Source organism: Panthera uncia, chromosome A2 (assembly GCF_023721935.1).
Source record: "Panthera uncia isolate 11264 chromosome A2, Puncia_PCG_1.0, whole genome shotgun sequence".
NCBI classification, from domain to species: domain Eukaryota; kingdom Metazoa; phylum Chordata; class Mammalia; order Carnivora; family Felidae; genus Panthera; species Panthera uncia.
The window spans coordinates 72136482-72163606 of record NC_064816.1 but is presented as its reverse complement, the minus strand read 5'-3'; the positions used below and the strand labels follow the sequence as shown (position 1 = coordinate 72163606).

General features: G+C 40.5%; 2 gene segments (V, D, J or C); both read right to left on the bottom strand.

Annotated features, from left to right (window-relative positions):
* Positions 1–27125, bottom strand: part of LOC125929817 (T cell receptor gamma constant 2-like) — a 134505-nt gene that overhangs the window by 96963 nt on the left and 10417 nt on the right.
* On the bottom strand, positions 28–20469 carry LOC125929808 (T-cell receptor gamma chain C region C10.5-like). The segment is given in 5 exon segments: positions 28–774; positions 2466–2513; positions 10803–10928; positions 12712–13041; positions 19267–20469. Coding segments are annotated over 5 exon segments (726 nt in total).

Below are 27125 nucleotides of genomic sequence, written 5' to 3'. Positions count from 1 at the left end.
CCTGGGGCCAGTGCCCCCAAAGAAGGCATCACAAGGACTATCTTAGGGAAAGAATTAGAGATGTGGAATTGACCATGAGTACATCAATGCTGAATGTGAAGGCTCAGTTGTCATGCTGTCCATGGCCTTGTACTCAGGTCTCACCAAATAAATGTCCACAGAGGCGAAAGTAGACTTGTGATTGCTTTTATTAGGCCTGTTATGAAAAATAGCACAAAGGTCAGGTAGCAAGGAGGAAGACTTCCAGAAATGTAAAATAAAAGGCCTGCAGGCAGTTATCTGGATACAGAGCCCCAGGGGCCGCGATGGAAGCTGCACGCCGGCTGTACTCAGAGGCAAGGGTGCTGAGTGGCTGACGGGCTGGTGGACATGAAGGAGAGAGCAGTGCTGACGCCCCAGTGGGTTCCCCCGGCCCCGCCCCTGAGTCATGGTAGAAATTGTTCTCCATGCAGAGTGACATTTCCTGTCTGCCTAGCTGTTTGTAAACCTGTTCTGCAATGATGACACATAGAAAAAGAAACATGTGAACTGAAATAACCCAAACGCAGAAAGAAAGCCCCTCTAGATCCTCAACAGACTCTTTTAGTGACAATAGTCAAGGAGAAAAGTGGACCCTTGGTGCCACCATGGGTTAGGAACTCTTCCCATTGTCACAGAGTGCTGGTCCCCCAAGCAGACAGATGGCGATGATGATGGTGTAGACCATGCTCTTGACGACGAGGACGACATACGTGTAGTAGGCAGAGGTGTTCGCGAGCTGCACCTGCCGGGGGTCTAAAAGAAGCCATCAGTTAGTTTCACCTGTTCTTTGGAAAGGTGAGGACTTAGTTTGGGAGCTGGGTCACAACACACATTTCTGATGTCCTGGGTTGAAGTGACTCTCTCACCAGTACAACTGGAGAGTAAACATCTACACCACCATCACCACTAACACCACCCCCAAGACTACTCAGAATTCGGTTTGCAGACCAAGTTAATAAAAAAACAAAAACAAAAACAAAACAAAAAAAACCTTTAAAATTCACTTAGAACATTCCAAAGTATTAAAAAATAGGTTGTGTTTAGAATGAGTGAGTCCAATGGGGAAAAACAAGCATTGGTGATAAATAGCTTCTAGCATTTCTTCATTCCCCCATGTCCCCAGGTAAGAATAATAGGCAATATCCATTAACCACAACTTAAATGTTACTTGAGAACTGTGCATGTGAAGCCCTAATTGTATTTAGTTTTTAATAACAGATGAGGTTATTATTTTCATTCCCATTCTCACATAAACTGAGGACAGAGAGAGAAGCAATTTGCCTGATTTCATGCAACTAGTAAGTACGAGAGGCCAGATTTCAATCCCAGCAACCTGATGTTTCAGGACGCATTCTCAGCTACTCTGTAATTGTGGATCTCTACATGCAATGAATACCCAAGACACTCAATGATTATGGATAAATGTAAAGTGGGTGATGATAAGGAGGATGATGACGAGTAGCCAGAGTCCAGGAGCCCCTTGATATTGGACAGGAGGACAAATCAGCAGGACTAGAGCCAATGGTCCTCATCATTTCCTTTGTGCATATGTGTGGAGAAAGAGCCAGGAACTACTACTTATACTTAGAATGTACTCACAAGTACTTATTATGTAGCAGCTAAATGAGATACCCTAAGCTAGACATTCCACATGCGGGGCCTTATGTTCTCCATAACTGAGCTGGGTGTTATTTGTGTCATTTGTGGTTGGCTCAGAAAATGCAAATAATCTACCCATATTTCTGCAAATAATAATTAAAGACTAGGGTTTAAGTCTGGATTCTGGCACACGAAGTCCCGCTATCACACCCCCTCCCCTGTGCAGCCTGTCTCAGGGCCTTGGCTTTGGGATTTAGAGGAAAAATAAAAATTGAGTAAGTGTATGAACTCTTGATTCAGATGATCTGGGTTGAAGCCCCAGATCTTGCTGTGTCGCAGGGCACAAGGGACTTAGCTAATTTTAGTTCACCGTCCTCATTTGTAACGTGAGAACAAAATACTTCGTAGTGAGTATTAACAGAATTAAACAAAACCCGTTCAAAGTACACACAACGCCTTCTGTACAAGAACCTCTCAGTGTCAGTTCATATTATTAACTACCAACAAATACAAAGATTTAAAAAAAAAAACTCTAAAAGCTACTTGATACCATGTTTTCCTCAGTTCGTAGAAACAAAGACCACAGAAACGAATGAAATCCATTGTTGAAAGACTTCAGAGCCCCTCACTGCACCCCTACTTTATAGTCCTCTCATTCCCAAGCCAGAATTTACTGTGTGAAGGCGACTCCTGGGAAATGATGGAGACTTCAGCTGTCACTAAGTCTATTTGGCAAGATCCAACCATTGTGATATTTCTCCTTGAAGCCAGGGAAGTTCAAAAGTTAAGTTGATCAGAAGGTAAATGCTGTAGCATAACAAAAAGACAAACATAGAAAAACTTACCATTTTCATCCTTCAGAGAAGCTTTTGTGTAGTTAATAGTGACAAGCTCTAAAAGAAATGAAAGCAAGTATTATTCTGTTGTTCATATCCATTCTTTGACACGTGTCTGTGTCGTGGATAGTTTGATGGATGGATAGCGAGAGAGACAGACAGACAGGCAGATAGAATCTGTCAACAGACTGGAGACAGCCATTACAAATAGGAGCCCCACAATTCCAGAAAAGCGTTCTCTGATTCTTTGTGACTGAGCAGATCAATTCATATATGGTATTTCTGCACATAGATACATTGAAGTTCGTGATTTTTTTTTTCTTTTTTTCTCACAACTGGAGGATAATATCTAAGATTATCTTGTTTTCCTTCTGGGCTCACAGCTCCTAACACAGTGCCTGCGGCAAAGCAGGTGTTCTGTAAATACTTGTCGAGAGGAAAACCAACCAGAAACAGTGGCTGCTGTAAAGTCCTGAGCACACACTGCTCACATGAAGTGTGGCCACCAAAACGATATTGTCCAACCCGAGAATCCACAGCAGAATCTTACACGTTTGAAGGAGGCTGGTTTAGCTCAATTTCCCATGTAAAAACGGAAGCAGCCTTACCTTTCCAAATCATGCACACCCCGGTAACCGCAAGTTCCGCACATGATTTTCCAGAGTGGAGGTGTTTGTGGACATGACAACAAGGCTAATGAAAGCCATTACCCTTAGATGATTATTCCTGTGCCAGGCACTCTGTGAAAGTTCACGTGCGTTATCTCAGCTGATCCTGGTGACACTGACATGAGCTGGATTTGGAGGACTCCATGTTACGCGTAAGGAAATAGGATTTAGAGTCTCTAAGTACCTTGCTGAGAATCATACCAGTGATGGGCAGAGCCGGCACTCAGGGACGGTGGTGGGGGGTTAGATGAGTTACAGCATGTGGAACGCCCCTTGTACAACAATCCATACAAATTGAACACAACTCCACCATTGTGGACTCTCAGACATCATCTCTCCCAGACATAATCACCACTCTTAGCTAATGACCATTTTATTACACAGACTCAGGATCCCAGCGCACTTCTTTGCTGGGACGGGAACTTGCAGGCCAACACATATCAATATCAGCTCTCTGAATATATGAAACCTAAGGTGAGAGTTGTATTTATCTACTGTGAAAACAAAACAAAACAAATCAAAATAAAAACCACCCAGCACACATACAATTTTATGCACTCCGCACAACCTAATTTTGGGCACTCTTAAAAAAAACAGGTTTGAGGTTTAAACTTTCGGGTGAATTCCAAGAAGGAAAATGTTAGCGTCATATGTTAGAGGTTAAAATATCCTCAAGAGTTGACTTTAAAGTGCCCTAAATGTCTCTTTCTTTTCCATACAGTGACTTGAATCATACTGTGCACCTGAAACTAATAGAGTGTTCTATGTTAACTAACTGAAATTAAAATAAAAGCTTTTTAAAAAGATAAGTAAAAATCTCTTATCATCGTGCATTGATTAAAGTAAAGACAGTAAGGTAACAACTTTTCATAATAAAATTTGTACGTGTCCTACGTGCTCTTTCTTAGTCGTGGCTGGTCATGCTTGGGCAAGATGACTTTTATCTCTTCTCAGTGTCACTTCATTGTTCTGTGTTTTCATGCATATATATATATATATATATATATATACATACATATATGTATATATATATATACACATGTATATATGTATGTATATATATATATATATATATACATATACAAGCTTTTATCACAAACAGAACAACAAAAATCTTACAAGAAACAGCACTAGAAATCTGCTGCAGAATTGCATTAACAGAAATGCCCTCGTTAGCTTTGTTGTCAAAAGAAGACCTTGGGAGACATTCGTTGCAGAAGTAAGTGCCCAGCAAGACACGTCGTAACCAAGAACTGCCCCCTTACCCTCGTCATCACCAGGGAACTTACTACACTTGTTACTTTTCTCCACTCCCTAGAAAAATGAAAACCTAACAGACACTTCAGCCCAGCGGTTACATTAAAGTTTTGCCCATTTGTTTCCTCTCTGTGTCTTAGCTGTAGATATGAACAATTAGAGCTGTCTGTGTAATGTTATTTTCGTTACTTTTAGGAAAGGATATAAAAAATACAGTAAGTGTAGAAATAAATTCATCCATGCTATGTTTTCAACAGCAAACATTGCCACTGATACAATGCTGCGTGCTCTTCATCAGAGCCCAGGTGACAGCAAAGGTAATTGCTTGACCCTGATTTGCTCATCGGACAAAGAATCTGTGAAATAACAAACATTCAAATGAGTACCTTTTAAAGATCAAATTGGCTGGTAACGGATCTATTTATGAATCAGGGAGCATCTTATCCGACAAGTAGAGGGGAGCTCCCAGGAGCCATAAGAAAAGAAGTCTTTCAAGATTGAAAGGGAGGGAAAAAGAAGTTATTAGCAAGGAATCCATTATTTCAGGCAAGGTCACCATCCTAAAGGGAAGAGAAGGGGCCAGTCAGTAAACTTCCTAGTGCGGACCAGAAAATTCCATGCCCTGGTTGAAGGCAAAGTTCTGGGCGTTGAAACTATAGCTGGGCAGGGATGAAGTCTTGATTTACTGACTTGGGGTCTGGAGCTGAGTGAGGCCATTTTGAGTCTGTGGTTTTCTTTTTAACAGCCCAGCCTTTTGATCAGACTCTCAGCTTAACTGAGAGATGAGATCAAAATGGGAGGCATTAACATTACTCTCAGCAGCAGCTCTGAGACATATGACAACAAATGTTGTCCTTCTGTGTGATACTCACAGGTCATGACCTTTTGGCTTCACCCTGTAATGTTCACAGGTTACCACTTCAGGTTTACAATTTTTGAGTGGGTTGTGCTCTTTGTTCTTTTTGGATGTTCCAGTCTTAGAGAGATCATTTGTTTGTAGGTTACCAGCTCTGACCTTACACTTGGAGCTTTAGAGAGAACATTACACACCGGGAATATTGTTATGATTACCATAAACAAGACAGTTCCAATGTTTGGAGTGCAATTTGAGGCCATGGTCCCCAAGACACAAAGCTATGAAAATCAAATAATTAAGAAAGGCTCCACTGAAGCAGTCGCATTTTTTACCAAGTGGCTTGCTCAGTGATCTGACGTTGTTGAGTTTTAACTTCCCCAGAACTGTTAATCGGGGTAGAGCAGGCAGTGTTGACTACAGCACAGACCCACCCTTGCTCAGCTAAGAGATCATCAAGGGCTATCTTATTTTCAAGAATTACTTTGGTCAGAGTCTAAGGATATTTGTTAAGCAGCCATTGCTTTAGTAAGAGATTCCGCAACAATTTTCAGAACGAAGGAGAAGGTCTTGCTCAAACCTCATTTACCTTGATCCCTAACCTGGAAGTAGGGCCTCACCAGAAGAGTGAATCTTGGTCACAAAAGCTTCGTGGGAGGTTCCTTCTAACTCAGGGTGTAAACTGAGGGGCGTCAACCATTGAGATGTCTTCTTTAGCTTGAGAAAAGGTAGAAACAGGGCTAGATTTTCTCCTAGTCTGAAATAAAAGCTTGCTGTAAATTCCAAAGGTTAACCCCCTTGGCTGTGACCTGGGAGACAGAGATGATGGAGTTATCTTTCCAGGCCGTTCGTCGGGAAGAAAAGAAAGTGAAAAGTTTTCACATTTGGTAGAAGTGTGAGATCTTGATCCACTGTCTTGGGCAAAAACACCCTACCTGCATGTCAGCTACATCACTTTCTTTCAGTTTGACTCAGAGATGTCAAGTGTCTGTGCAGGACCCAGTATCAGATAGAGACTGGAGCTGTGTGATGTGCACCTGAGGCTCAATACCTTTTAGTGTTACAGCAGGAGCACTTGGTAAGGTCCCTCTTCTACTGGGGGTTTGAGGGCTCTCTTCCTCTGATGACGAGCCCAAAATACCTAATCACCAGGCTGTAACTGTGACCTACAGGATCCTTTTAACTGTAATCCTGGAAGGCTTCCATAAGCTGGTGGTGACAGGCTTGAGCATAAGACATGGTAGACGTACACCAGCTGGACAGATTAGCATGTGACACAAGGATCAACAGAAGGTTGTACTCTGACAGAATGTCAAGAAGTTTGCAAGGTTTTCCTTAAGGTTCCTATGAGTTGCCCTGTAAGATAGGAGCCTTGGTCCCTGGAGATCACAGAAGATGTGCCCCAAGGGGGAAACACACTTTTTAAAAGTGTCTTAGCCACAGGGAGGGCATCAGCCTCTTGGCAGGGAAAGGCTTTAAACCTTCCAGAAATGTACAAACAATAACCAGGGCATGTTGACAGCCCGCGCTAAGTGGCAGTGGCGTGAAGTCCGGCTGCAGGTGTTCAAGGGGTCCCCAGGGAGAAGGTCTGGAGCCTTTGGAGACAAAATAATTTTTCCAGGATTGTGGACCCGACAGATTAGACATTGATGGCAAACCATTGTGTACTATTCTAGAAGTCTTACTGCTGATGTCGGTTTATAACATGAGTCACTTTAAACGCCCTATGGTGGGCAAAAGAATGAAAAAACAAAAATCAAGAAAATGGTTTTGCCATGGAGTCAGGAGGGACCAAATGACTGTCTTCATGTTCCCTTAGTCCAGACTCTTTCTTGAATACACTGCCACTGTTTACACACCTTGATTTCTCTGATTCAGAAGCAGACAGGTGTCATGTTCAAGGACATCAGGACCTCAAATGTCTGGCAGAACCAGAATCGACTTTAACTGCATGTGCCACAATCTTACAAACACAACGTAAAGAACACTTAGTATGAATTTCTATTTGACAATGCTTCCCATGTAATTTAACATATCAAATAAAGCCAAATTAGTTTAGGATGTCTTTTGGAATGTACCAGGTCAAAGAGACTTAAGCTGACCAAAACACTAAAGAAAACAAATAAACAAACCCAACCCTTTGCCCTTTGGACAAAGAGAAACCAAATTCTAATGTTACACCTTCTTACTTTTGATTTGAAAATCCTTTCTTCCAAACTTAGTCCTGACCACGTATAACATTTTTTTCCAAACATCCCCTTTTACAAACCACTTTCTCCTTTACATCCAGAATTTGTCCTGAGTTTACCCTTTTTAGATGACCAGCCTTGCTTTAGGACAAAATTCCTTTCTTTTTTTGCCCTCAAAAATATAACCCCATTCATCATACTTTTTCTTACTGAAAACACACATCTTACTTTTTTTTTTTTTTTTTTTTTTGCATTCTGGGTTGTTTCCCTTATTATTTCCAGTAGTTCTCGTTAAATTATTAGAACTGTTAACTCCTAGAGACCTTCAATTTTAATGAAAACTAATAAGGAAGCAGTTGTGCACTGTTAAACAGTATTCTTTAGATTGGCAAATTTATGAATACATTTCATAATTTCTAGAAACCTGTGCTTCTTCAAAAAACAATCTTTCAGTAAAGCACAAAACACATTAACAAGCAGGCCCCAACGTATCTTCAGTTTCCAAAAGTAGATAAACCTATGTTCATTTATTAATAATTAACTATTTTATCATACTTGGAAATGATCTAGATATTTAATGAACGTAACTGAATTGAACAGGTGCTCTAACTCAGCACAGCTTTAAAGTTTTAGCCTTCCAAAAAGTTTGGGGAGGCTAAAACTGTCTCTAAATTTTTACTTATTTTATTTACATTTATTCTATTGTTCCTGACAGTTTAGCTGAGGTTACTCATACAAGCTTTACGCGACCTGGGGAATGATGGATTAAACAGGTGATGGGGGTTAAGGAGTACCCTTGTCCTGACGGGCACAGGGTGAAGTAAAAAGTGCTGAGTGTCTATTTTGTACCCATGAAACGAGTATAACACCATGTGCTAACTAACTGGAATGGAAGTATAAAAATAAGAAAAATAAACTTACAAAACATCAAAGTTCATCATTCCTCCAAGCTATTTTTTTTAACGTTTTGTCACTGAGATCACATCTACTTATTTGACTTTTAGTAGACCCAGGCACCTGAAAGTTTTAATTTTAGTGCTGATAAAGCAGTAAAGAAATGTCTCTTTTATTTAAACCAACAACTGAATATTTGCCCAGACCATGTGAAATCGAAACACCTTTGGGTTAGTTTCTATCTTTCCGAGAGTTTTAGAATGCCCAGTCCTCACAAGTGCTTGTCTAAAAACCAAAGAAATATAGAGCTCTTTGTAAACTAATGTTGACAATGTCTCCAGAGAGAAAAAATATCTCACATTGACGACGTGTATTTGTGGACGCACAGATTGCCGCAAAGACCCTTGAATCACTGACATTTATGGAGTAATTTATGGAGAAAGTGTTAAGATCTGTATGTGTCCCCAGGATTATGAAGGACACTGAGCCAGGGTTTAGGCACAAGAGCCCTTTAGCAGTTTGTATTTTGAAAAGGCCTCTTTCTCTTAGTTTTCCTCAGTCCCAGGCATTTGTGGGCTGTGTTTACATTTCGAAGATGCGATCAGATGGATCACTTTGAGGACAGAGAAAGAATGCAGGTTCCTGCAAGAAGGACTTTGCTTTCCTAAAGCCAACCATCTATAAGCCCTTTTCGGAACTAGGAGAAGTGTGGCAGTGGGTGAAGGGACAGGGGAACTCTGGATTGACCCAAGAGCTGCGTTTCTAGTTCTGTTCACATTTGTCAGAACAGCTCCTCTCAGTGTCTCAAAGACTCAGATTTACATAAAATGATATCATGGGTTGATTGGACCTATCCAAGCACATGAGCCTAATTTGCTTCCTTCCCTCTGGGTGCACAGTTTTAAGTATTCCTGGCAGATGGAATAACTCCCCTTGGGTGTAAGATGGGTCGCAAAGAGGAAGCTAAGGATATTACCCTCCCCAGATCCAGGGTCACCCACAAGGACAGCCAAAGGAAGGAACCCACAAGCCATATGTCCCAGGCAGGCAGAGAGCTAAGAGCAGTGACACAGGATGACACCAGCAAGGAAGGAGGCAATGGCTGTCTCTGGGAGAGAAAGGATCCATAAGCAATGGGTGTGGATTTGGAAACAAATCCGTGGGACAATGGGAAATTGTTTATTGTCTTCTGAGACCACGCACTGTGGGCAGAGATTTGGAAGGAACTGATTCTCCTAAGAGTTTCCACCCATTGCTGGCTTCTGCCGGTTTTTTCTAGGATCCCTTCTGCAGCACTCCTATTTACCAGAATTTCCACTTGGCTGTTGAAGGGAATAACAGAGCAGTTTGCCAGAAAATCACCCAGTTTCATCAGCTCTGGGAGAGGATCATTTGGGGCCCTCCTCTGAAAGCAGACATGGGGTATAAAACCATTAAGTTGGCAGACTTCTGTTTATGACTGTGTAGCCTTTTCTGAGTGGAAAATCATTTCAGCCCAGAGTGAGTGCTCAAAGGAGCAAAGAACGGAGCAGGAGGATTACGTCAGTCTTACAGACTTTTTTTTAGTACCTCTTCCATCTATAATTTTTCATGAGCCTTTTGCAGTGAGTCATTCAACGAAATGACCTTGACATTTTAAAACCTTTAGGAAGCTTCTGCTTGCTGATTAAACTGAGGGGTCCTACTGTCTTTAACTGTAAAACCTTGCTCTTAAGTGCCCTTCCTAAGTGGTCTTATCTAATTGGAAAGTATATGTTTAACATCTGGGACCATAGTTCTTAGATGAAAAATAAGCAGGTGTACTGGAAGGTGGTGGGCTTGACCCTTCAGGACTTGAGGATCCCATGAGCTAAGATTTGGAGCCAAACTGACACCTAAAAGGCATATGACCCGAATCGGGGATTGTGTGTGTTTTACAGTATACGTCCTTGCACAGAGGTTTTCCAGAGGTTGATGGGTGACCCAGTGCTGACCCAACGACCCCTGCCCTCACCAACTTGTACCATCAGAGGAGTGTTCTTGAGGTAGCGATGCTCTAACTGTCTTTAAATGTGGGACCTGTGCCCAGCAATTTTTGTGGCTTTTTCTACCTCTGAGATCCCTGTTGCCAGTAGCCTTTCTCTAAACGAAAGGAGACAATCGTGTGCACATTAGTGAATGGGCAATAAGAGAGGCTACTGCGTTCAGGACCCAAGAAGACTCCGTGTGCACCACCAACAATTCTCTTGGAACCTTGCTGACTTTTCTAGCAGGGGAAGTGCGGTCTGAAAGGTTGGGGGCTTGGCTCCAGGCACACCTTTCTGCCAGCTCAGCTGGGCTCTGGCCAAATAGACCAGTTCCACAGGGTTCCAGATAAACATGCCAGCTCAACCGGGCTCTGGGCATAACCCTTGCAGCCCAAGCTGACCTGTCCTGGAAAGAAAGGCCCATTAGATCAGCAGCCCGAATGCAAGGAGAGAGGAGCTTGGAACCAAGAGGAACTCACCCTCAGCCCTTGAAACCGGTGAGGAGGACAGTGAACTCAAAGGGCTCACAGTGACCACTCTTGTGTTTCGCCTTGTCTCTGAATGCCTCTGGGGGTCCACTTCGGATCTTCCCACCTCCGCCAAACCTATTAAAGAACAAAAACCCAACCAAGTAAATGTTAAAGATCCAATGGCTGTATTCGTCAATCAGTGTATGAATCAGAGAGCATCCCATCTAGCATGTAGACAGGACCTCCAAAGGAGGACAGGAAAGAAATCTTTTTTACAATAGAGAAGGAGCAGAAAAGAGGAAATTTTTAGCAAGGAATCCACTGATTTAGGTAAGGTCACCCTGACAGAGAAGGGAAGGGGTCCATTAGGAAACTTCTTGGTGCTGACCAGGAAAATTCCCTAGTCGACTGGTTAAAGGTTACTCTTCTGGGGCATTGAAATTGTACTTGGGTTAGGTATTAAGTCTTGGTGGAGTGACTTGGGGCTTTAAGCTGAGTGTTGCCATTTGGGGTTTGTGGGTTTTTGTTTTTTGCTTTTTCTTTTTTTTTTTTTTTTTTTTTTAATTTTTTTTTCAATGTTTTTTATTTATTTTTGGGACAGAGAGAGACAAAGCATGAATGGGGGAGGGGCAGAGAGAGAGGGAGACACAGAATCGGAAACAGGCTCCAGGCTCCGAGCCATCAGCCCAGAGCCCGACGCGGGGCTCGAACTCACGGACCGCGAGATCATGACCTGGCTGAAGTCGGACGCTTAACCGACTGCGCCACCCAGGCGCCCCTGCTTTTTCTTTTTTAACACTCCCAGAGGACAAAGGACAAAGACTTACCTCAGAAATATATAGCAAAGCTCTTCACATGTCTTGCTATGTGTTTGTTCCCTGCTGCTTAAAAAGTGCTTGTTAACCACAGAGCAAGTACAAACTGGTTCCTTCTTATGGGCCCTCTGGGGCCCTTTTATATTAATGTTCAGGACTTGACTTCTGAGTCTAGAGAGTTCCTGGCTCACAGCCGAGCCAGGGCACATTCAGCTCTGCCCCCATTGTCAAATATGACCAGCCTCTGCACAATGGGGCTCCTTCAGGACACCACGTCTGAATCACCAGAGACCCTGGGTGATTAGGCAAAGTGTATTCGCCCTACTATAGTAATCCTCCTGGGGACAGTGGTCCGTCCCGCCTCCCTTCCAGCCCTGGCGCACGCTCGGACGGCAGGAAGTGTTTGCTGGGCAGCATTTCCCAGGGGTAGAAATACATCCATTGTGGACAATGGGAGAATGTTTGTACACGTAACCTCACCCCTCTCCAGTTACCAAATTTCACCTTACAGTCTTATATAAAATTCAAATCTGGAACACCCAAGACCATACTAAAAACTCAGCAGCCAAATCGCCATTTTTACTTGAACTGCAATCCAGCTCCATCAAAGGAGCAGCATTTTGTCACCTGTAACTATTTAAGGGTGATACTTTGAATAGACCAGATTGAGGTGAGAGGGAGTTTGACCGTTGAGTAGAACGTTCCCGAAAGATGTGCAATTGTTCTTATTTCCTTATCAAGTAAGATCATAGAAAGTGGACTCTCTTTTTGAGCATTTATTGTGTGTGAGGCTGCTAGGTGCTTCCTCCGTATTATTTCATTCAATCCATACAGTGACGCTAAAAAACATCATTGTGACCTTTATATTTTGCATGATGAAACTGAGGCGATAAAGGCTAAGTGAATTGTTCTTGTGCTCTTTCTTTGTATGTTTCTACTTTAATTCTATGGGGAAGTAACAGGACATTTATGTGACCGTTAAAAGTACGTTAAAGAAAGATTTCTATTTGCTTGTTTTCCATTAATTTTTGATAGAAAAGGTGTGGTATTCCCTTTGAAACAAAGGGTTCTGAAAGGTTATCATCATGTGTATATGCACATACCTTTGTTTATTGAAGGAAACAGTATCTCTCGATTAACCCCTCCTTTATTATTCTCATGTTTGACGGTACATTTGTGTTCTTTATCCATTGACTTTGTAGGCACGGTCAGCCACGTGTATTTCATGTATGTGTCCTTAGTCTTCATGGTGTCACCCTGCTGGGATTTCAGAATTGTTTTGCCATTCTTTTCTTTCCAATCTATCGTGATAACGTCAGGGAAAAAGTCCTCAAGAAGACAAAGATATGTTCCAGTGTTATGGAGTTTTACTTCATCAGCTGAAGGAAGAAAAATTGTGGGCTTGGGGAAAATGTCTTCATCAGGATTTTTATCTGTGGGAGAAACGCAATTGCAATGAAAACATTAGAGAAATGAAACATTCTGTGGTTTGGAACCACCTAACACACAGTAAAAGGAAGGAGAAGTTGCCATAGGGTTAGTGCTTGCTATGACCTTTCATCCACAGTGGGTTCTGAGTTGCTCATTTTGTTACTTTCCATGGGAAAAGGGGTTATGTAAGTTGTCCAAAGTCACGGCTATTAAGGGCAGCACCTGGATTAATATGGAATTTTTTGAAACAATACACAGTCACTTGTTGAAAGGGAATCTATTTCTACCCATACTTGACAATCTGTCACATTGGCCTTTTAGCTTAAATAAGGATCCCATGTCCACTTCTGATACCGGATTTCTTCTGCTTGATTCCTGATTTTATAGACCATCTTGCTCTCACATCTGAACCACACCAGGATTTTGAGTAGAGTGATGTTTTAAGCTGCATCTCCAAATTATCTACAATGCCTTGAATTTAGAAGTGATGTGGCTAAATTTACAAAACGGCTATTAAAAATTTATTGATTGTTTCCAGAAATGCTCGTATTAACTTTATCAAGTATTGCACTACTCAGAATTCAGTTTGCTTTAAGAAATGTTCACTAAAGTCACATTTTAACGGGAATTTCGTTGTAGTTGGTGCATGACTAAAAAGACACCATACTTTGACACTTAGAATCTTCCCCCAAATTCGAATCTGCCCTGGAAGCCTGCTTAACTTGCTTTCACACACACAGTTTTCTTCGATTTCACCTGCTAAATAACATTATATGTAACTCGTAAAATGTTAACAGTTATGGTTCCAGAGTTTCTTGTAGACATAATGTGAAAATATGCAATGAAACATCATAGTTGTCAAGGGCATGTCACTTGAGGGCTGGTATGTTCCTTGCTTATACATTGATTGTTAATTAGTGATTGAAATTGTAAAGAGTAGAACCCTTCCAATTTGATTTCCAACTGAAACACAAACGTTAACACATTTTCTCTTTGGGCTAGTTAGGAGTTAGAATAATAATTTTGTGGACAATTTCCGAAGAAAAGAAGAATTTGATTTCTCCTTTGAGAAGAAAAGGAAAAAATATTCTTGAGAATTTCTGACAGTGCCTCAAAGTTCCTGATTTTTATACTAATCTGTAAGCAAAAATCAGTTTTTTAATCACGCTATACATAGAATTAGATCATAATGCGGTTGTCTTAAACTTGTACATCTTGCATATACTGCAAATAGTATTTTATTGATTGTAATACTAGGAAAGTCTATATTTCTCCAACCATATACTTTGTTTTTCATTGTGAAAGCATGTAATAGAAAACAAGACTAATTTTTCAAAGTATATGATATTTACATGATTTTTGCCTCTAGTCAATACATTTAAGGAATCTAGTTTTCATGTTAGGAAGTTGGTTTTTTTTATAAGATTACTTCTGATTCATCATCATAAAGAACTTCAAAATCAAATGATCTACTTGGAAAATTATTGGACAGGAAGACAATTATTGGACAGGAAGAAAATTATTGGACAGGATGCTGACCTCCTGTCCCTTTTCTTCAGCTAGATTCTGGAAGTTTCATTCTTTTCAGGATAGAAGGAATCTTGAACTCCTATAACTTTCTCAATGTGACAATTAACAGAGCATTAAATAGTGTACTTGATTATATATGATTAGTGCCTACATTTTGGCTAATTATACTACATGCTTTTTCTTCCAACATTCTTTTTTAAACTTACTAGCGTGTTTTTTATGGCCACAATCATTTTACTGATGCATAAAATAGAAACCAGTTCACAAAACAAATAAGTTGTCCATTACATTTCTATATATTCATAATCAAAAAATGTTTTAAGGTAAATTGCCTGAGTTGTAGACATATTATTAGGACGAAGCAGTATGAATCCTATATAACTTAACCAAATGCAACCACACTTTCAATTAAGTGGGTATTTCAAACCTGCATTAATATTGACTCCAAATTTCTCAGCTTATTCTTCTAATTTTTCTTTTATTAAGTAAATAAAGCTATTTCATATGTAAGTATGAATTTCAAATTTATGACATTTCTAAGTATATTTAAAAGGACTAACCATATCTGTAACTATATTTCTAAGTACATTCTAACCATATTTTCAGCCATTGTTTTTCTACCATATACAAGCACAAATCCCAAACTTGGTAAAGTTAGAGATAATAGAAATTAAGATAAAGGGTTAAGGTTTAAATACACAGAAAAACTACAAAAATACAAAAACAAAACCCACATTTTAATTTCATTTTGTGGCCAAGTGAGGGAAAATTTCATTAAATGAAACAAATACCTCTAAATTCAAGTTATTTGTCTATCAGTGCACAGGAAGGTCACTTTCCACTGGGGCAGTTAGAAGCACAGCTGAATCCTCGGGCAAATTTCTGCTCTATCATTATGATTGGCTACAGACCCTCCATACTGGATACTATTGTCCCTTCAGGTTTGAAATGGGACAACTTCTTAGGGCATACCCACTGCATATCCAGCACCCTTTATATGTTAGACAACATGCCAAGTAATTTATTCACAGTCTCTCATTTAATTCTCATATGACTTCTGCTGAATGCCTCCTGTTATCCCACCTGATGGATGAGGAAACTGAGGGCAGAGAATAATCGCCAAATTCACATAAGCAGTACGTGGTAGAGAAAGGGCTCCAGGTCAGCCTGGGGCAAATCCCGGGCTCTCTGACTACGCCCTTTCACCGTCAGGAAAGGAAATGCGTCAATTTACAAAGCATATCTGTCGTGATAACTTCATTCTTGGACCAAACCCTTTCGTGACAGTTACACACGATGTACATGAACACTTTATACAAGTCCACACGGACACAAGGTCTGATCCTATTACAGTATTTGTACAATGTTGTCTATGCTGACCTTTACTGTAAGGATTGATATTAAAATCTCTCCTAAGATTTCCACAAGCAAACATGCTATGGAAATGAGAAAGTATATTATTATCATTACCATGATTATTAGCAATTTGTTTAGATGATTGTGTGCTCCAACATGACATTTTAATCGCATGGGATCACATCTTTCTTACTAATGGGAATACAGTACTTGAGGTAATGATTGGATCTAGGTAAAACAAGCATGGAGACTCATTCCTTCGTTTGCACCCCACTTTGCTCTACTATGTCTCGATTCACTCAGCCATCATCACTGGAATGTGCCTTTGACACACCAGTTAATAGGCAATCACTTGTCTTATCCACTGCATTTCCAGTGTTAAGAAAGTCAAAGGGAACATTGGCTAAAGCCTAGTAACATGGGGTCAGTTCATGGAACTGCTTCACCTGCGTGGTCCAAAGCAAATATCTCTTTTCCCACCAACAGCATAATCCATGTGCATTCTAAGCTTTCACCAGAAATTTCTACCTCCAACTGCCTTTCTTTCGGATCATGCCTAAGTTTGCCTTGAATCTCCTACAGTGGGATTTCAGGCCAAATGACTAGATCAAAGGCAGTTGCCTGGTCCTCCAAGTCTCCTATTGTCACATTAGATCACCAGACTGCATGATCCCTGACCCTGTCGGCTGATTATCACCATCTGTGAATGACATTCAATGTCATGGTGCCCATAGTAATGATGCAGTTGTAGCATGAAATGCATTTGTGTAAAAATCACCTTATCCACTTTATAAAATGGATGTGGAAGGTGATTCCCACTCCACTTCATATTCCCCCAAAAGGACTCATGCTTTGAGTGTTTTTTTCTAATTTTATGATAGATAAGGCATAACATCTTTGAAACTCTGGTGTACTTCAGTTTATCACTTAGCACAAAGTATGTACTCCACCACATTTTTCTCCTACTTGTGAACATAAAATTTTATCCTGTGCTTCTTTCTAGATCATCACAGGCCTTTTTTTTTCTTCTTCTTCTGCTTCCCTTAGTGCTTTTGATCTTTTATTTTTATTTCATAGCCTAACTGTAGTTGTGTCTTTTATTTGAGGCCTTCTCAAATAGATGATGGAAAGAGACAGTATAAATAAATGAGAAACCATTGGTGTGTTCGGCCCCAGGGCTTCAGAGCTTAGGGAAGGTCTAACTCAGAGGTCACATGAAAAACGAAAGAAGTTTCCAAATCCCTCTCTGTGATACAAACACAAAACGTGTGGAATTCAACCACCCTGAAACGCCAGAGAAGAAGGTGAAGCTTGCGTTCCCAACATCATCCCTCACGAAAGAGGGGTTGTCTTATGTTTCAGTCCTGGGCCACTTATTAAAAGAGGCTCTTCTAGTCCATTCAACTTTGATCCAACAATACTACTTGGACAGGATACCAACCTGAAATAAACTCAATGGAACTAGTTTTGGAAGTCGCACTGGTAAAAGACAATAAGCAGTTTAATGTGGATTTAGTAAATACGACTTGGGACTAAAGACTCTATACTTCATGCTTCTGTCTCACATACATAGAAAGACAGTACAAATGAAAAGAATGGTTTTATTTTGTAAGTGGGTGAATTGTCTCTTCCAATAAAATATCCAGGGACATCATCATCTGGGAATCCCAAAACAGACACTCAGACCCTATGATAACTCAGAAATATGCTCTGAAGTATACATGTTAGATGTGTATGAAGGGTTTGAAAAAAATTTTTAATGAAATGTGAGGGCAGAAATAAGCAGTATTTCTCAAATGATATTTATAATGATGTAATTTTTAATCTGTAGGCATAATCCAATGAAGATATTAATTATAAGTGAAGATTTAATTTTATGGGTATTATTATAATTTTATGTATTCAAGTTGTAAAACCTCTCCTTTTTTACATCCAGAGGTTTCCACCGAAAAATGTGAGACCCCCTGATGTTCAGGCTAACAATGTCTCAGGTGATGCCTACTACATTCTACTCATTTTTAGAATCATGTAAAATGGGTCTTAGAAACTGAAGGTATTCTGCCAATACTGACCAATTGTTCCAAAATGACCTGTAGACCAGATCATACTTAATACATTTCCTGTACTCATGATTCATAAAGTACTTCAGTAGGTGATTATTTCAATTCTATAGGATTGCCTTTCTTTTTTAAATCACTGATCATGTCTGAACCAATGTGGTAGCTATTTCTAACAGAAAGTGATAGATCCAGGATCACAGTCCATATTTTTTTCTGCACTACACTCTCCTAAAAACACTTTTTAAAGGACGTCATGAACTGTATCTGTGTCACCATATTTAATAAGATTGCTATAATTTATATTGCAGTCGGGTGGAAGAAAGAGGACCAGAATGCTGTGTTTCAATTTATTAACTCTTTGTGCCTATGACCACAACCACTAAGGAAACCAAAAAATATCATTACATTTCACAATTCCAATGTTTTACCAGCATTGTGACAATTCTTTGAAAACCTGTAGTTGACTAGATCTGGCAATCTAGAAACATCCCTGGGAGGTGTTCTCCCTCATCCAGGCAAAATTTCATCTCTAAGGGTAATGAAGAATGAACACATTTACTAGCCTGAATGTAGAAAAACAAACAAACAAACAAACAAACACAGCTCATGACATTAATGGATATGTTTGCACAGTTCAATGTGTCCATCCCTGGTATGAATCAGCTTCTGACAAAATGACAAGTTCAGCAATTTTTGTTCATTCTTTTTCACTGGTTGTTTTTGGAATCAAGTAAATAAGATACACAAATTTCTTTACAAACCTTTCAGTACAGAAATTCCACAGGGACCTAATATCCCCACCCCTCAGGGACCCCCAGTTGCTCTAGCAAGTTAGCTCCTTGTCAATGTCGCCCACGCGAACTCAGGCGGCAACTCCCCCCAAGGACTGGGAAACAGTCACCTACCTCTCCAAGGATCCTGCTGCCATTTGTGGCCAAACTGGAACCAAATCCTAGAATTCTGGGCCAGCACCAGCCCCTGGCCTCCGCCCCTGCATCACCTGTCTCCCCTCCCTACGTTATACGGAAGAATGAAAGAATATTTACCTGTAACCCTGAGCAGTGTGCCAGGACCGAACACTTTGTGGTCCCACCTATACCAATCCCACTGTCTGAAAAGCTTTTACAGAAATCTCCCTTTGTGTCACCTTTTAAAATTGTGCCCATATATTCACAATATTTATATAAATAAGTAAAAACAGGCCCTGCTAACATTAAACAAAGATGAATCTCAAGCCAAATCACATTAGATATGAATGCAGTCAAGAAGGGATGAACTGACCCCTTTCTGCCTGGGCAGCTGGGTTCTGTCTTTCCATCTTGCTCGGGTTGGAGGGTATGGTTTTACCTTTCCTCAGCATTTTGCTGAATCCTCTAAACCTCTCTTCTTAGGACGTTTTCATGTATCTGATCAGTTCTTTTCCTGGAATCTAATTTACAGTTACTTCTTCCATAATTTTCAAAGAGGAACAAAAATAGAAATAATATATTTGAATATTTAATAAATGAAAGTTAATATTTTTACAGGTATTTTTTTGTTGTTTCTAGGTACTGGGGGTGGGTAACTGGTTTGGTTGAAAAGTAAGTTCTTGGGGCACTTGGGTGGCTCAGTCGGTTAAGCGTCCGACTTCGGCTCAGGTCATGATCTCATGGTCCGTGAGTTCGAGCCCCGCATCGGGCTCTGTGGTGACCGCTCAGAGCCTGGAGCCTGTTTCAGATTCTGTGTCTCCCTCTCTCTCTGACCCTCCCCAGTTCATGCTCTATCTCTCTCTGTCTCAAAAATAAATAAAACATTAAAAAAAATTTTTTTAAATAAATTAAAAAAAAGAAAAGTAAGTTCTTTCCAGAATCCCACTCCCAATGATAGTAGACCAGAAGAGTCTGAAATCGGAATGATGATCTCTTAACTTATTTATGCTGAGACTGCCCTTTTTCTCTTCTTAATGTTTATTTACTTTTGAGAGAGAGAGAGAGAGAGAGAGAGAGAGAGAGAGAACATGAGCAGGGAAGAGGCACAGAGAGAGGGAGACCCAGAATCTGAAGCAAGCTCCAGGTTCTGAGCCGTCAGCACAGAGCCCATCAGGGGGCTCCAACCCATGAATCCCAAGATCATGACCTGAGCCGAAGTCAGACGCTCAACCGACTGGGCCACCCAGATGTCCTGAGACTGCTCTTTAGACTTGGCAATGCCTCTGTCGTTTCCAGGGAACTGATGTAAAATCCTGAGCTGCTCATCAGAGGATCCTGTCTGGTCTGGTCTTTCTGCCGTTGTCCCAGCTTAAGCGGAAAAGCAGCTGTGGGTCATTCGGCCGAGTCCTGCGTGTAGGTCACCTGCTCCAGCTGTCCTGCCCAAGTCAATGTTTCCGGCGCACTTGATGCCAATGCGGAAAGAAGACTGAATGCTATGGTGTGGAAAGGACTTGTCATTTTATAACAATACCCTAAGACTCACACTGAGAATGTAATAAATGCATATTCTACATGACTTACTCATTTGGGGGAAGAAAGACAATTTTAATGCCCTGATTAGAAGCAGAAGAATTGTTTTCACATGAGGAGTAATACACACAATGAACTATAATTAGTTAAGCATTCAACTAAAGAGTCGATTCAAAATGTCAGGCTACCGAGAGTAAATATGCAGAATTAAAAATACAGCTTAATGTTTATAATACCATATAATGGCCTAGACCATGCTCCATGAGACAGGTCTCTGTTGGCTCCAAATTTTGCCATAGTAACTAGCCATGTGAATTTAGGCAATTAACTGAACTTCTCAAAGCCTCAGTTTCCCCAACAGCGATATTAAAATAAGAGGGTCTCCTGGGCAGGGCTGTTGAGGACTGAGATAAGGCACTGTAACTAGTCAGCATGGTACGTGGCTCTCAGTAAATAGTAGCTAATATCATTATTCTCTTTACTCAGATGGTTTGGGGCCCCCTTATCAAATGTTCCACTAAACAAAATGTATGGATTTTATAAGCAATAAGTATTACAGAAAGTAAGAAAGCAAAGGGCTCATGAGCCTAAGACATTCTGTGTCTCTGGTGGCCACATGCTGAAAAACAGGGGCCCAAGAAGTCACAATCGAGAATATTTGTCCACTAGACTGCAAGCTTTTGCAGCGTCGGGACTGCATCTTGTGCCCCTTTTATCTCTAGCGTCCAGCCTAGACACTGTCTTCAGTAAATGTTTGCTAAGACAATAAGTGAACACACGAAAATATAAAACCATGCAGGCAGACTCTTCATGGGCTCTGGAGCTGAAATGGTTTACTGAGCTCACAAATTCCATTCATCTGGACCATCTCTACTCAGTATCCCCAGAGTTGCACAGCACAAATTTTGACTAGTCTCAGCCTATCTCTAAGAACCTAGAATAACAAGAATATGTTGATTAATGATGTTCTTTAGTCATTTACCGTAAGGGTTAAATGTTTGGCACTGCCGTTGAAGAGGAGATCTAAAGCAATCATATAGGTTCTGCAGTTATTAGAGAAAGGAGCACTCTTCATTAAGAAAGGAGCACTCTTTATTAATACTAGAGATAATCAAAGTGTTTCTCACTGAAAAGACTGTATACAAGAAAAACATCTGGAACTTACACAAATAGTTTACAGATATGGTCATACAAATAGCTTAATTTCAAGCCTGAGTCTATACTTTTGTGTGTTTATTTTGTAACAGTAGAATTCAATCTGCTGGCAAGCAGGAAAGAGAAAAACCATTTACAAAGTAGTTTTATTTCCATATAGAGTGACCAGTAGCTGCAAAATTGCTGTCCATCTGCTGAGGTGATCCTACATTGTTTTTTTGTTTTTTTTGTTTTTGTTTTTTTTTCAAAAAGCTTATCAGTTTTTCATTCACAGGATCAAAACAGGACAAAGTTACTTACCAGGAGGAGTTACTATGAGCCTAATTCCTTCTGCAGATATCTTCATCCAGCCTGGTTAGATGTTATCACACTGGGTAGAGCTTATATAAAAAAAAATGTCAGGGTGACTGGGTGTCTCAGTCGGTTGAGCGTCCAACTTGGGCTCAGGTCATGATCTCACATTTGGTGAGTTCGAGCCCCACATCGGGCTCTGTGCTGACAGCTCGGAGCCTGGAGCCTGCTTCCGATTCTGTGTCTCCCTCTCTCTCTGCTCCTCCCCTACTCACATGCTGTCTCTCTCTCAAAAATAAATAACTATTTTAAAAAAACGTCAGCCTTGGGGCGCTTGGGTGGCTCAGTCGGTTGGGCATCCAACTTCAACTCAGGTCACGATCTTATGGTTCGTGTGTTCGAGTCCCGCATCAGGCTCTGTGCTGACAGCTCAGAGCCTAGAGCCTACTTCAGATTCTGTGTCTCCCTCTCTCTCTGCCCCTCCCCTGCTTGTGATCTGTCTCTCTCTCTCTCTCAAAAATAAATAAACATTAAAAAAATTTTTTTTAAGCCAGCCTGAGTCTCATGGCATGAGCAGTAGGTAGAAACCTTGTCCTGGCAATTTGATCTTCTGGAGGCCTCTGGAAGTCCTTGAATATAGGCTTCGTGGCATTTCATATGTCATAAGTTGTCCTCAGATTAATTGACCCAAATGTCTGTTTTCTTTCCATGGAGGCAGTAGTGATGGAAAAGTGCTACACAAAATGGGCATAATAAGAGCAAATAAAAAAAGAAACAAAGGGGGAAGGAAGGAAGGAAGAGTGAGAGAGAGGAAGGAAAGAAGAAAGAAAAGGACAAAGGAGGGAAGGAAAGGAGAGAGAGAAAGAGAGAAAAAAAAGAGATGAAGAAAAGAAAGAAAAAAAGAAGAGATGGGACCAGTGGTCTACCAAGGCCTTTTTTAAATTACCAGGAAAAGTGTTCAGAGAATTAAAACATTTTGATTTCAGGTGTTCAAGTGTGTGAAACTGCTCAGAGACCACATCAAAGGAAAAGCCCTTCTGTTCTCACAAACACCAGGTCTGCTGAGTCAGCAATTTGGGATTGTATTTCCGAAAGAGGAAACTCTTCAGTAACTGAAAACACAAACATGCCAACAGACACATACTTGAGAAATGTGAACGATGGTCTCCATTTTTTAGGAGCCACCTTTACCATTTAGCAACATGAGTCTTTACTAGGCAATGAACAATGAGAAAATAATTTCTGTGATGACAGTATTTTCCTGGAAGAAAAAGAAATTTGTAGAATTCTATCTCCCATGGAAAAATAGATTCCTTACTAAAACTATAATTTGAAAACAAACCCAGTTGGCTGTCATGTTGAAAGAAGAAAACTCTTGTAAGCAATTGTGCTATGTTTAAAAATGCAGGTGTAGTCCTACCTCTGTGGTTAACTAGCCTGGGACAAGACATTTGCCATCTCTGGGCCCCCACAGCCCATTGGTTTTGTGTGCATTGGGCTCTGTATGTCCAAAGCGCCCTTCCTGTTCCAACAGCTTATGACCCTGTGGTTAGAGCAAGTAGGATCTGCTAAAGAAAGACAATGGAGTCTTTTACCTGATAAGCAATAATATCCTCCAGTCTGATGAGGCAACCTGCTATTTGCCTGCTGGGATCTCACAATGTCACACAGACTCAGAAGGACCTGTAAGAAAACCTTCTCTATTACCAACCCTCCACTCCTTTCTCATTTGAGCAACAACAAATAGCAAAATCCAGCAGGCACAATAGCTTCTCTGTCTCTCTCTCTCCTCCCATTGAGGTTGGGTATTTCTAGTGTCCTATCTTTATGTTAACTAATTCTTTCCTTATATTTCTTAAAGGCACTGCTGAGCCTTTTAGGGCATTCTTCATTTCTCTTACTGTGTTTTTTAGTTTTGCATTTCCTTTGGTTCTTTCCCATAATTTGCGTTTGGGCTTTCCATAATTTGTGCTGAATTTTCCTGTCTGATTTTGCATGTTGTCCAATTTTTCCAGTAGACTAGAGGCTTTATCATATTAATCATAGTCGTTTTAATTTTTTTAATGTTTATTATTTTTGACAGAGAGAGAGATAGAGCATGAGCAGGGGAGGGGCAGAGAGAGAGAGAGAGACACAGAATCCGAAACAGGCTACGGGCTCTGAGCTGTCGGCACAGAGCCCGACGCGGGGCTTGAACTCATAGACTGCGAGATCATGACCTGAGCCGAAATCGGCCTGAGCCACCCAGGTGCCCCAATCATAGTTGTTTTAAATTCCTGACACTTCCAATATCTGTGTTATGTTTCAGTGTAGTTCTGGTGACGGCTCTGTGTCCTCAGACTATGTTTCTTCTTGACTTGCTGTATGCCTCCGAATGTTTGGTTGCAAGCTGGACGTGTTGTGGGGTACAGTAGATACTGAGGTAAATATATACTGTGTTTGAAAACGAGCACAACTTTGCTGCTTGGCCTTTAGTGTAGGGGTTTGTGTTAACTCGTCAGGAGTGAGACTGCATTTGATGTTGAAATTCTTTGTTGTCAGAGTTCAGACACTTACAATTCTCTAGTGTGTTTTGTATTTCTCTCTTCACTTGTCATTGAGTCTTGTCTTTATTCTGCTCCCCAGAGAAGGTCTGTCTCTCCAAGCTCTCTCAGCTCTATTCCGCAGTTACTTTTCTTCAAGGTTTGCTAGCATGGGGTGAAAGGTCAGGAAAGGACACATTCCCTGATACTGCTACGGAGTCTCAATTTTAAGTGGGTACATGGAAAATGTTTCTTATGGACTAGCACCGAAGGCGGAGGCTTTCTCTGGATTGTCCCTGATCTTCCCTGCAAGAGTTTTCTGGGCTTCCTGGAGGAGGAGAAACTTTAAGTGCTGGAAAATGCCCCACATATGCTCCCAATGGTTCACACTCTCCTAATAGTCTATACTCAGCTCTTATTATTTTATTAACAAATTCCACTTGAATCTTGTGACCCACCGTTTGACAACATCAGTCCAAGATCAGCAAATGCTCATGTCCTGTTTCTCCCTGCAAGTGCCCGTCTGTTGCCAGTGTTTGAGTAAGTCACTCACCCTGCCACCTCAGTTCTCCAGTGAGTTCAAAGTAATTGAATTTCAGTTGGTCCTTCGTTTTTGGATGTTCTTATAAAATGGGAGCTGTGCCATTTCCAGCCTCTACGTCTCTGAGAACATGTGGGCCCTTTCTCCCATTTTTTTGGTATTTTCTTTACATTAAAATTCGATCAAAAACAAGAGAAGTAAATTTCAGATGACTTCTGCCCAAATTCCCACTATTTCTCTTTCCCATTTTTTAATTGGGTTTCCTTTCTTATTATTGAGTGATGATATTTCTTTCTTTATTCTGAACACCAGTCTTTTCTCTGATGTGTCTTTTGGAAATATTTTCTTTTTTTTTTTAAACATTTATTTATTTTTGAGACAGAGAGAGACAGAGCATGAATGGGGGAGGGGCAGAGAGAGAGGGAGACACAGAATCGGAAGCAGGCTCCAGGCTCTGAGCCATCAGCCCAGAGCCTGACGCGGGTCTTGAACTCATGGACCGCAAGATTGTGACCTGAGCTGAAGTCGGATGCTTAACCAACTAAGCCACCCAGGCGCCCCTGGAAATATTTTCTTCTAACCTGTGGCTTTCCTTTCCATTTCCCTGAAATTTTCCATTTTTCGTCTCTTTTTTACTATTGCAAAGAGCAGAAATACTAATTTTGAGGAAGTGCAATTTATCCAATGCTTCTTTATGATCTTGCTTTAGGTGTCCTATATGAAAAATCTTTGCCTAATCAAAGATCACAAAGATTTTCTCCTGTATTTCCATCAAGAAGTTTTATTTTTCAGGTTGTACCTTTATGCCTACAATAAATTTTTAATTAGTTTGTGTATATGGTGTTTTATATTGATTGAGTTTGTTTTGTTTTTGTCTCTAAACAGATAAACAATTGTACCAATACCATCTGTTGAAAAGTGTATTCTTTGTCCGTTGGATTTCCTTGGCACCCTGTTAGAAATTAGGTAACCATTTATGTGTTGTCCTATTTCTGGATTCTGTTCCTCTTATCTATCCATTTATGCTTTTACCCAAACCCCACTGTCTTGATCATTGAGTCTTAATAGTAAGTGTTAGATCTCTTTTTAAAACTGGTTTGGCAAAGGTGTGTCGTTTCCCTTCCCATATTTATTTTGCAACCAGTTGAGTGATCTCCATGAAAAGTCCTCCTAGGATTTTCATTGGAATTACAGTGACTTTACTTCTCTGGGGAACGTTTGATATCTTAAATATGGTCAGTCTTAAAATCTATGAACATGGTATATCTCTTCATTTATTTAGCCCTTCGACTTCTCTCATTAAAGTTTTATAGTTTTCAGCGTACTAATCTTTCATATTTTGGGATAATTTTTTTTCTGTATGGATTATATGCGTTTGTTGATACTGTTGTTGTCGCTATTGTAAATGGTACTATTTTAAAATTTCCAGCTGTGAATTGCTACTGGTATAAATTACAATTGACCTTGCATCTGACATCTATTTTACAACTGTAACGTCCTTCATTGTGTGCATTTGCCATCATTTATTCAACTAACCTCCTGAGTCTGGATAGTTATATAATTTCCAACATTTGGCAGTTACCCAATGAATACCTTTGTGCTTGTATATTTTCATAGTGTTGAAGTTGTGCTTCAGAGTAAATTTCTAAAAGTGTTTTGCAAGGCTGAAAGGTAAATGCATGTGAACTTTTGTTAGGTATTCCCAAATTCCCCCATGAAATGGCTGTATTTTGCATCCTTACAGAAACGTATGAGTGCCTGTTATCTCCCACAGCTTCACCAACAGACAGCATCATCAAACTTTTATTCTTGCCAGTCTCACCAGTCTCACCAGTGAGAAATGGTATCTCAGTGTGACTTTAACCCATCTTTGTCTTACTGTAAGTGAGGTTGAGTAACTTTGTAGAAGTTTAAGAGCTATTTGTGTATTTCATTCTTTGAATTGTCTTTCCATGTCCTTTGCCATTTTCCTGCAGGATATTTTAAATGTTTTAGCCCCATTTAAAAATATTTTTTTTAATTCAACGTTATTCATTTTTCAGAGATGGAGAGAGATAGAGTGTGTTCAGGGGAGGGGCAGAGAGAGAGAGGGAGACACAGAATCCAAAGCAGGCTCCAGGCTCTGAGCTGTCAGCACAGAGCCCAATGTGGGGCTCGAACCCATGGACCGTGAGATCATGACCTGAGCTGAAG